This window comes from Tympanuchus pallidicinctus, unplaced genomic scaffold (genome assembly GCF_026119805.1).
Source record: "Tympanuchus pallidicinctus isolate F22 unplaced genomic scaffold, pur_lepc_1.0 scaffold3, whole genome shotgun sequence".
NCBI classification, from domain to species: Eukaryota; Metazoa; Chordata; class Aves; order Galliformes; family Phasianidae; genus Tympanuchus; species Tympanuchus pallidicinctus.
The window spans coordinates 103,363,323-103,375,591 of NW_026294747.1; the positions used below are offsets into that span (position 1 = coordinate 103,363,323).

At 40.5% G+C, this 12,269-nt stretch overlaps 1 protein-coding gene across 20 annotated transcripts in view; it reads left to right on the forward strand.

Moving 5' to 3' along the window:
- The window catches only part of ARPP21 (cAMP regulated phosphoprotein 21), a 185,008-nt gene that overhangs the window by 138,838 nt on the left and 33,901 nt on the right, over positions 1-12,269 (forward strand). For all 20 annotated transcript variants that reach the window (XM_052692829.1, XM_052692831.1, XM_052692843.1 and 17 more), the window contains 2 exons: positions 2,240-2,503; positions 10,461-10,587. In XM_052692829.1, coding sequence (XP_052548789.1) covers positions 2,240-2,503; positions 10,461-10,587 — 391 coding nt within the window. The remainder of the gene's footprint in view (positions 1-2,239; positions 2,504-10,460; positions 10,588-12,269) is intronic.

Below are 12,269 nucleotides of genomic sequence, written 5' to 3' on the forward strand. Positions count from 1 at the left end.
ATTAAACCCCTCTGGGCCTTAACATTTTTAAGCACTGACAGGCATTTTGTAAGAATGTCTCCACTGGTTTTTGCTATCCAACCTGGCCGATGAAGTTTGGAGCAGAGCTGTCTACTTAGTTAGTAGGAGCCTCAAGGAAACCTTGAAGCCTCAAGGGTATTTGAGATTTGGATATTGTCCCCATTTTCTGCCTGCAGCTGGAGAAGACCTCTAGGAAATCCTTTATTTTATCAGTATATTAAATCTACTGCCTAGATTTATTCTCTGATCATACCAGAGCACTTAAAAAGCAGAGTATTGGTGAGCCATCTGCCAAAGGTGTGATGCTATCGTGCATCACCGCTAAACACTAATGGCCCATGTATAATAAAAATAAACAGAGTGCGCTTCTGGAGTCTGAATCTGGTTTGGTGCTTCCAGGGCTAAGATTATACTGTTGTAAAATAAAGCTGACGTTTTAAGAGGCACTGCAAGATCTTTTTTTTTTTTTCCTTGTTATTTTCCCTGGTAATCTTGTTTATGACCGATTTGTCTCAAGGGGGAGATGTCACCTAGTATAGTAAAAGATGGAAACAAAGCTGAATGGATCCTTGCAGGTAGAATAGTATTCCTAATGCCTGGTAGATGAACAGTACCACTTAAAGGATGAGAAAACATGTCTGGTGCTGAACAGAAGTTGGATATCTCAGTGATAATTTCCTTGAAAAGTATCTCCCGTGCGTCTCAGATTGTTCTCATGATAAGCACTAAAACGTAAAAAGCCAAGTTAGACTATTTTAATGGGCAAACTTCCCCTTCTTCATGAAATTGTTAGTTTTATCAAATACAAAGTGTGTCTATTTAATGTACATTGTATGCACAATGTACAAATTGTTGTGCAGATCCAAAGACATTCCAGACGAAACGAAGTTTCTCATTGAATGTGCTTATAGTCATTTGCCATCCAGGTAACAAATATCTTACCTTTTTAAAGAAATGACTTCAGATAGACCACTTATGTGTCTGAATATGGATAGAGAGTGCCACTAAAGGTAATAGCAATCTTTCTTATGCCCCGTGAAGCTCTGGACAAGAGTGTTTAAAATGATTGCCCATATTATCCTTCTGCAGAGCAGAAGGGTGAGGCTGTTGAGCAAGTGTTTGCTGCTGTGCTTACCACAAAAAGCCATGTTTTTCTGTTCTGAAGTTTCCTGCAGATAAATATATTGTGCAGGATGACTTTGGAGAGTAAACGCCACAGGAATGTCAACATAATCAAAGACAATCAATCATTTATAAAACAAAATTGATGTTTTAAATATAAATGATTTTTGCATTGCTTATTGCCCATCCCTGAGGGGTGGGGGGGGAATAAGAAATCTGCATATTAGCACACTAGATAGTTTTATGAGGGGTGTATTACTATATAAAATACACTTTTATCTTGGACATTTAAAAGTCTTGTAATCTGGGCACAAATGAAGAGGCACAGATCAACGTTTATAAATCTTTGACCTTCATGAAATAAACTTGAGAGCTGATTTTCAACGAATCTTTTTGCAAGACTGAACAGGTACTGTCTAGAATCCTTCTATCATTACCAGCATGTAGCAAGACCTAGGTCCATTGATTTAACGCAGTATGTTCATCCTACCATAGATGTTTTTTCCCCTCTGCAGTCAAATAAAACTTGTTTCTTTCCAACGCTGCATTAGAAGTTTTGAAATAAGGACCAAAAGCTTAGCTTTTTTACCTTCTCTATGTTTGCAACCTTGGATTATCAAAACGGTCCAAAAAGGAAAAGATCTGCATGTGAATTCCTGTTGGGATCATTTTGAAAAACAGGTGAAATTACCACCATGTCTTTGGATGAGGAATTTTGTGTTTGGCGAAAAGGTATTCACCATAACGTTACTTTCATGCCCTTTTTATTGAAAATGTCATCTTCTGAACACTGTAAAGTTCACTGACATTTGGGGGAAAAAAAAGAAGGACATGGGGAGGGTAAAAGCCAAAATAATTGGCTTTTGTGTCAGGCCATGCCAACCACCTTGCACCCTTTGTCAGAGCATTTAAAGTCATTTTCTTTTTAATTGCCTCCATTCTTTCTAGATATCTCTGCAAAGTTTGGCACTTATTCGAGCTGAGCAACTCCTTTTCCCCTCATGCTCTGTTTGAACCTATTTTGCTTTGCTGATTTGCTTAAACTCTACTGCAGACATCATGTCTACATCGTTTTCTACTGACTTTTGCCCTGCAGCGAGATGACATGACCACCCAGTTTAACCAGATGAGCTTAAGTCGTCAGTCATCTGGAGACAACCCCGAATCGCCTTCTGGTCCTGTCTACCCGTCACCCATTCTACAGCAGCCTGCCCAGCAGACGGGTTACATCATGGCTTCCCCAACTCAACAGCTTCCCCCAGGAGGCTTTACAGGTTCAGGTCCACCAGTGTCCCAGCAAGTGCTGCAGCCACCACCGCCACCCCAGGGCTTTGTGCAACAGCCACCACCACCTGCTCAGGTAGGCAGAACCTCCTCTTCTTTCTGTTGCGTGGTGCTCATTGTAAAATCAGGAAGACAATGTTAAAAATATTCTCCAGGATATTCTCCAAAATATTATTTTGATTTTTTTCCTGCCTTGGCAAAGGTTTAGCAGATTTGCAGGCAGCAGGAAACTTGCAAAGCCTCTATCGGTTCTGGGGTTTCAGCAATTCCTTCCTTATCTCCAAACCATTTTTTGAATGTGTATTTGAACTACAGGACACATCTGCAGATGAATATGGAGGAGGAGGGTGAGTAAATATCCACAGTCCTTTTTCCTTGTATATATCAAGAGCACCATACACACCAGCCCAGGTAGTCGTTAATCATATTTAATTGACTTGAACATGTGAGATGTCACAGATCAGTAATTTTTACTGTCTTCTTGAAGACTGATAATGTTTTTCTGTTCACTACCAAACATCTCTACTTGTCTCCTGGGTACCTTTACAGAATATTGAAAGTGATTACTGTCAAGAAGTAAAATGCACAGATGACTTTCTGGCCTATTATCAAAGCATACACTTGAAAAAGCCGAATTTCTTATCCAATTATAGGTACAATTTTAAAGTAGAGTTTAAATCAAATTATTAATACCATGCCTCCTGTATTTTCTGTTTTTGAAGGAAGTATTCAAAAAATAAAGTTAACAAGTTCATTATTTATTTAGTCCAAAAGGAATTTAAATTCTAGTGCTTCTTTGCTTTTAACTTCCTAGCAAAAATCTGTAATTGTCTTTGTTTCCACAATTCCATGTTGCCATCTTTCTGAAGAATTTGTGCTGAAGATGATCTGAAAAGCAGAATCCCCTAATGCATTCCTCGCCTGGTTCAGGCTGCTTTTATAGGTGAATAAGCTGGGGTTGTCCAGCAGTCTTTCCTCACATCTAACTCCTCATGTCTTCAGTGCTTTCAAACATCATTTAACCAAGGTTCACAACACTTCTGGTAACCCACATCTCTCGAGTGCCTCTGCAGCACTGATGGCATACATGGAACACCTTATTCTGGATGTCATCTCCAAGCAAGCGGAAGAAAAAAAGAAGGTTATCAGGAGTAGCAACATGAATTCACCAAGGGAAAATCATGCTTGACCAATCCAGTAGTCCCCTGTGATGTCATGACCACCTGAGTAAATGAGGAGAGAGCAGTGGATGTTGTCTACCTTGATGTCAGCAAGGCTTTTAGCACTATCTCCCATAACATCCTCACAGATAAGCTTAGACAGCATGGGATAGATGAGTGGAAAGTGAGGTGGATAGAAAACTGTCTGACTGGCAGAGCTCAGAGGGTTATGATCAGTGGTGCAGAGTGTGGTTGAAAGCCTGTAGCTAGTGGTGTTCCTCAGGGTTTGGTACTGGATCTGGTCTTGTTCAACATCATCAACAGCCTGGATGAAGGGGTAAAGTCCACCCTCAATAAGTTTGTTGATGATATGAAGCTGAGAGGAATGGCTGACACACCAGAAGGCTGTGCTGCCATTCAGTGAGACTTGGGCCGGCTGCACAGTTGGGCAGAGAGGAACCTGATGAGGTCCAACAGTAGCAAGTGGTAAGGTCTTGTACCTGGGGAGGAATAACTGCATGCATCAGTACGGGTCAGGGCTGGCCTGCTGGAAGGGAGCTCTGTGGAGAAGGACCTAGGAGTCCTGGTGGACAACAGAGGGTGACCATGAGTCAGCAGTGTGTCCTTGTGGCCAAGAAAGCCAATGGTATCTTGGAGTGCATTAAAAAGAATGTGGGCAGCAGTTCGAGGGAGGGAGTTCTTCTCCCTCTCTACTTTCTTTACCCTGGTGAGGCCACACCTGGAATACTGTGTCCAGTTCTGGGCTCCTAAGTCCAAGAACAACAAGGAACTTCCAGAGAGAGTCCAGCGGAGGGCTGCAAAAATGGTGAGGGGTCTGGAGCACTTCCCTCACGAGGAAAGTCTGAGATCTGAGACTGTTTGTTACAAAGAAAAGACTGACGGGGGATCGTATCAATGTTTATGTTTTTCTGAGCTTACTTCACAGCCGCTTGCTGAACACTGTCATGCATTGGTCATCTGAGGGCTGAGTGGTGAGTCCTCATCCTGGTGATGGGTAACCTGGGTGCAGGATTTTCACCTGGACTAGTTTAGTGTCTCTGTGAAGCTGTGTTCTCTCATTATTAATACTTGTTCTATTGTTAGTGGTGAGGCAGAAACTCTCTGAAAGGAGATGTAAGGAGGAGTTGCCTTTTTATCTGTAGGGCCAATACTGTGCTAACGGTGTGTCTATTGGCTGCTATCCGTGTCCGTACCCCAGATGTGGTGCATACAGGGACTTTCCTCCTGCATCATAATACATTGGAGAGTTACTGAATGCAAAATAAGTATCTTCTGAGCTTGCAGCAACTTTCATTATTTTCTTTAGGACTTATTCATCCCCATGGAGGGGTACAAGTGTGTGAAACTCAGAGCTGTCAGCTTCCTCTGTGCCTGTTGCACCTGCACGCCATTCATCTCCAAATTGTCACTGTTCCAAAAAGTCCATCTTTTTCAGATACCTGTGTGGAAGTGGGCTTGTGGAGGTCAGGCCCTGCTGCCCATGCCTGTGTATTATGAAAGTACAGCGGTCTTGGTCTGCTGAGGAGGGAGGCAGGGCAGCAGCTTTTTTGCATCAGAATAGACAGGTGGGAAATCCTGATGTAGAATACGGCATGGTAGTTTGTGGGCTACTCATAGCATGCATAGGGCAAACAGGGGCTCTCTCTTACAGAAAGCTAAGCAAAGCCTTGAGAAATAGTAGTTCCTCCACTGCAAGTTCCCTTACCAGCCTTACCAGTTCAGTTTGCTGGGCAGGGCAGCTATACCATGCTCCCCTTCCCCAGTCACAACACAACTTGACTGCGGCACTGACTCAGTATGAATCCCTTATTACTCTTTTGGACTTAGATGCAACACTTGGCTGGTTTCAGATGCCAAGTCAGGTAGTATGAGAGAGTCTTAAAAACAAAAAGAGTAATAGGGGTAGTAATGCATGCAAACACTGTGATGCATTAATCAATGCAAAGTAATCAATGTGAAAGCACTTTTATATCTTGGATGTTTCTTTTGGATTTATACCAGTAAAAAGGAGGCTTGACTCTAATGGCTGATTAGTTCCCATAAATGCATTGCTTATAAGGTTCTAATAGATTGGCTGTGGGGCCCTCTGTGCTGTCGCAAAATGGGAGCAACAAAAATTTGGGTAGAAGTACTGTGAGTATGAGCATTGTAGGCTGAAAGGAGAAGCAAGGAAAGCTCTCCAAATCTACAGGCCCAAAGGTACTGGGTTTTTTTTATTAGTTTTTGTATCAAAGTTCAAGAAAATATGGCTATACAACAGCACTCTGAGATTCTGTATCAAAACAGAAGCAGACTGGAGTTCCAAAGAGCTTGCCTAAGAAGTGATGAGAGGACCCTTTATACATCTTATGCTGCATCTTTCCTTACAGCTGTTCTTCAGTTTAACAACCAAGTCATGATTTAATAACCTGAAAATAGCAATCTGTCTTTGTTCAGCCAGCTGGCAAAAAAAACCTTTAGTCTGTGTTTGCTGAAAGAGACTTTTAGCAACAGATTCCTATTTGCTTTCTGTATCACAAATAGCAATCATCTTCACTTTCTCAATTTTCTTCTCTGTCTGATGATTCTTCTGTAGCACTTAAGGGCCCAAAGCTGCCATTAAGGGCCCGCATTACTTGGAAGCGATCTGTCATTGGTACTTGTCATTGCTCAACATTTGCTTCTTCTTGTTTCTGCCTCTGCAAATGAAGAGATGGGGAAAACTGTAAATACTGTGATAATGACAAGGCATACACTCATTGAAGTTACTTCCACCTCTAGCTCTTTGGGGAAGTTGTACTGGCAAAGTGATATGCAAAAGTGAGATTGTACAAATTCTTGGAAAGGCTGGGAGAAATGATACAGGTTGAAGGATTTTTCACCTGAATGAATTTTGTCATCATTAATTTGAGCTGGCTCTTTTTAGATTCCCACCTCCTAGAGACTCTGTACTACCATGAGGCAAAATCTTTATTCATAGCATGGCTCCAGTGAGAGACATGAAAAAAGGTTGGGAGTCTGTTTGAAGGCAGAATTCGTACGTGTGGGTGGGTCTTAATGACCTGATAAAATCGTATTGGTGGAAGTGCCTGCAAGTGTTGCACACAGGCCATTATTTTTTGTTACTATTCTTGCAGTTGTTATGGAGGATGGAGGGAAGAGAGAAATGCTTAACGAAAGATGCAGCCCAGTCAGTAACTATACTGGAAAGAAATGTTCTTCCATGCTTCAAGACATTATTGTGGTTTCTGTTGTCTTTTCTCCAGTTTTAGGTAATCGTAGCTGCCATTTTAGCAATAGTGTCAGCATCACTAATCATCTAGGTGAAGGTGTTAATTCAAACCTAGTTGAACATCAGCAGTGCCTATGAGCTGGCAGAATCAAGCTGTGAGTCAGCAGGGAGATAAGATAGGAAAGTGAAAATCTGTCCAAAGGAAGTGTGGAATTGTATTCCTACTACAAGAGAATAAACAATGTACCTAATAATTTAAAGGAAGCTGTTAGAGAATAGTCTGAGAGACCTAGGCTAACAAAGAGCTTTTGAACTGTATGTGGATGGAACAAAGCAGAAAGCCAGTGCTGTGTTGAGTCACTGCCCATCATGTAGAGACATAGCATAATGAAAGGAGAAAAGATGATGGCAGTTCATGGCCATGGGTGCCTTGGAAGCAATGTGCCCACTCCTGTTGCAGATTAAGTTAAATAAAAAAGAGTAAACACAGACATGTATTAATGGTCAGCATCCAAAGAGGGGATTCACATTCAGAATAAGAATGTCTCCAATGGAAATGATCACTTGTCAAATATTTCAAGGGTAATTATTACAGAGGGGATTTTTTTTTACTATGTCAACAATTAAGACAATGGAGTAAAGTCTACAGGCGAGAAAAGACAGCATCTTCTTGGATTATGGTCTCAGATGTGTGAGCTTTTTTAGGATAATGATATAGCTGAGTTGATCTACTTGTTAGTGTAGTCAAAACTTTTCAGTTCTGTAAATGACATATGCTATATTTGCTAAAATACATTATGCTTGCTAAAGGTCCCAGTTTAGACTGTGTATTCACATGGGAAAGTAATTCAAAAATAAGTCGACTTTTCAGTAGGCTTCAACAGAAATGTAACGTGTTCATTTGGAGAGAACATGAGCAAGATGTTAGTAATGCTGATGTAATGAAAAACTGAAAAATTCAGGAGGGTCTGAGTAGACATTGTAAGCAGTATTTACTTCCTCTAATTTCACTGTTCACTAAAGAACAAATAACTTGTCTCAACTACTGAGGTATTGATGTACTCAAGATAAATGAAAATGGATCCTTCCAGACCCCTCAGTCACTGAAGACTTATTATATTCATGTTTACATTTTACACCAAGCCGTTTTTTTAATGCCTGATCTCTTCTTTTCAGTTAGTGTGTGATTACTAGCAAATTCATCCATCAATCTTTATAAATTAAATGATTTTTTACCCAGTACTCCTACCACTAACGTTTTTCAGGGTGATAGATTACACTCTGAAAAGCTTCTAAATGGAGTATATAACAAATGTTTTAGATCCCGGTGAACTGAGAAGATGAGAGAAAACTCTTTCACTAATTCTGAAAGGTTAATGTGTGATTAAAAAATAATAATTCCAAATACACCCAGGGTTTCAGTGTAAGTACAGGTTTTGTACGTGTTCGACTATAAAGCTCACTTGAAAACTTACACTGTTTAGGCTTCATTTTAAAGCTCTTATCTACAGTCTCTTTCCATGAGAGACATTTCATACACACTCGTGTTTTCAAATATCTAGAGGTATGTCTGCAGAAGGAAAATTAGGAAGCTTAAAGTAAATCAAATAAATTTAAATCCTTTAAAAGCTGCAGTCAGGACAAGGGGAGTATTTCCAGAGAGATTTAATATCCTTTAATTTGTAGCGTAGTGTAATAAAAATAATAGTTTTTTAAAAATTGAGATCTGTTCCTCTGTTTCAAGGCAGGATCAACTATTTTCAGGGACTTCACTAAGCTTGAGTCCTCTCACCTTGTTTAACTCTGCTATTTCTGTGTCTTGCTGAGAGCTATCCAGTTTCCACATGATGAGTTTAGTGTGATAAAATGGCCTGATCCTTTACTCATGCTGTTTTGAGGTACCCTGATGTCTGGCTCTACTTTCCTGATACCCTATGGCTTTTATTTGCAGAGAAACAAATTAATTGTACTTTTTGCCCATTTCACAAGTTTTGCTTTTGTTACTTTACTCTCCAAGAAAACAAATGACTCAACAGCTGTAGCCATTAGTTGTCACCTGGTGTGGTCTGGAAGGAGGATAGCTTAGAGCATTTTTCAGTCAAAGCATTTGTGTCTTCTTCGTATGTGTTTGAATCTAGCTGATAACATCTACAGGAGAAAAACAAAAGCAAAAAAGCTACGTGATTTCCATTGGTTTAAGAGAAAAAATAGCAATTCTTGAAAAACAAATGGGAATTCATCTTCTCGATTGATAGGTGATATTAATTATCAGTCTGTCTGTGGGTTTCACTTTACCAACATCATCTAGTCAGTACTGTTTATCCCAATACTTTTTCCACAATAGTTGCTGATTAGTGTTTGCTTGCCCAATTAGCCATCCGTATCCTCACCTTTCAGGTGTCCTTCTGTATACAAAATTATGCACTTACCTTTACTTCACTAATATTTATTTAATGGATAATTAGGTTGTCCAACGTGAACAATTAGAATTTCCAATTTTATGGATAATTAATTGTTCAACTCCTCCACAGCCATTCCCTCCATGGAAATAAAAGTGGCAGATGTAGTTCTAAGATTTGCATGAAAAAAAACAAAAGCATTTTCTGTGATTATGTGGAAGTGTCTGAGTAGGATAAATACTGCGTGATTTATTAAGAAATGCTGAAAGATGTGGTGAAAGTTGTGAGGGAAGCATCACTGAAGCCTGCTTCCCTCTGCGGTTTGGTACCATAAGCTCTTGAACTTTGGTACCTGCAGAATCAACTGCAGCTGAAAATGAAAAATTTTGAGTGCTTTGAACTTGCCAGGGGTCAGTTGAAAACTGTTTAGCTCATGTCTCAGTAATGGCGATATAGCTTGTACAGGAAAAATGTTTAGCTCCAGTCACCCTCAGCCTTCATGTTCAGCTACATGATGAGGTGATGTAGTACATGTTGTTCTGTAGTAATAACAGAAAAGAGAAGCCCCCTTAGCAGAACTTGCTGGATCAGTGCCTACCCTTAGCTCCCCCAAGAAAACTACTATGACTGTTTTTGCACACCAAGTATGAGAGAAGCTTAAAAGGGAAGTGTTGACGTAAGGATGTAGCTAATAAAAGTAGGAATTTAATAATAGTTTTGTACAAGTATCACAGCAATATGCATTCTATCTTTCCCGCTATCTCTCCTATATATTTTTTACTCCAGTTTTGCCTCAAACTGACCATGTCCCCCAGCATTCACTTTGTGGTTTAATATGCTGTCTCTGTGTATTATGTTAATATGAATGGTGTCACTTGCATTCATTTTTCTGCAGCATTTGATATTTTACAGCAATTTCTTTAGTTTGTGTGTAGTTTTCTGCATATGCCTCATGTGTTTTTGTCTCTTCTCACTGCCACTTTTTTCCATCTATTTCTTAAAGCACGGAGAGCAAACTGTGAGGCAGCCCTTTTCCTAGCAGAGCTGAAAGCAACCAGCAGTGCTTGAAGAGATGTGATGCAAATCTCTCCTCTTGATTGCAGTTATTGCTGACCTATTTACTATTTACTTTAACTCATGCTCTCCTTCCTTTTTTTTTGTTTTGTTTTGTAAATGTAAAACACTAAAGAGTTTCAGAGTACATAGTTAGGTTCTGTTGTCTCTATTTCTCTCTTCCTGCAGATGCCAGTGTATTATTACCCATCTGGTCAGTACCCTACCTCAACAACTCAGCAGTACAGACCCATTGCCTCAGTTCAGTACAATGCACAGCGGAGTCAACAAATCCCACAGACTGCACAGCAAGCAGGTATTTACGTCTGTTAGTCATTTCTCCATCTACTCACAGTGCCTTTTGCTTATGAAATGTATTGGTTGTGTTTTAATTGTGAACTGAAAAATAGTGGAGAAAGTTGGTTGCTGTTTTCTTTGGAAATATGTTGAAAATCGAGAAACTGTGCTTGGAGATACCGAGCAATGGAAGAATGGAGATTGCATTCTCCACCACTGCTGTCCTGTATGCAGTGCCATGTCCTTGGTGCTCTGCATGACAGGGGCACAGAGAAAACATGAGCAATCACAGTACATCTTCAAGGCACGGTTTTACTCTTCATCATGCAAACTCAGCAAAACGTTTGTAAATTGACATGTTTCAGCCCCATGCCAAAGATTTGTAACAGTGCAGACTGGGTTGGTGCTGTGTTCATCTTGCTTGTGCCCTACCGCCTTCTGCTGTACCTGGGCCTGGGAAGCAGTGAGGTGGTCCTTGAGGTTGGGGCCAGAGGGAGCAGTTCTACAGGAATGTCCAGCTGGAAGGGGGGCCGTTACACTGTAAGAGAGTGAGTAGCAGGTCTCACAGTGAACCGGTCTCTTTTCCTGCTGTGTCATGCCACTCCTGATGACACCAGAGTAAGAGAGACATAGGCAGACATGGGTAGGTGCATGCTGGGGAGGGCAGGGTTATGCCTGTGGAAGAGTCCTTGCGTTTCAAACGAATGAACAGCTCTTCTGGCTTTGGAGGTTTTTGTTTAAGTCATCAGTTGTCTGTTTCTTTAGTGCAAACCTCCATTCACATCATATCTCTTAACAGTAACCCCAAGGAGGTGGTGCTGTTTCCTGGTAGGGCTTGCAATTACAGACCTGCCGGGTAAGGGAAAGCATTCATCTTTCTGTCTGGGTTTGACAGAAACTCCTCTGAATGGCATAGCAGGTTCCTGCAAAGGCATTGATAGGAAAGCCTTTTAAGATGCAAGTCAAGAACCCAGACACAAGATGTGAACAAGACGTACAGGGTCATCCAGCTTGTCACCCTGTCTTTGTAATGTGACTGCTGGCAATTTTGTTCTTGTTCTCTCAGGCGCTTAAGGAAACAAAGACACAGCAAACACAGCTACAACTAAGCAACTGATTACTCTTTTCTTTTGTTTGTTTTTTAAAGCTGTTCTATGCTTTAATAAAAATGATGTTGTTTTGGATGGTTTTGTGGTGGCTGTCAGTGTCTGCTTTCCTAACTTTCTGTTTCTACATTCCTGAGAAAGAAGGAGGTGAGATATTGCACAAAGGTCATCTGTCTTTTGTAGCTTCTCATGCCTGGCGATCTGGCACCATATTTATTATCTCAATGTAGTGGATCTTTGAACCCAAATACAAATCAACTTAAAAGACATCTGGCTTTGCTGTGTTATTATGAAAGCATATTTATCAGTTTAATGCTGCATCTGTAGGATAGTGGGGCTTATAGTAAATGAAGCAAAGAAGATGGTCTGAAATGCTTAAGTGATGTTCTGGAGACAATTCAGCTCTTTGATCTTGAGGTTGTCATAATTTTAAAGATACATTTTAGCACAGTAGCCATTACATTTGAGTGCAGACAGTGCAGAGATGCAAATACAAATTTTGTTTCTGTTTACTGCATCATTTTCTGTGGATGTTTGGAAAACGTGAGTCAAGGAGACTGTAAAATCTCTGGCGCATCAATCTTTTCCTGCTATT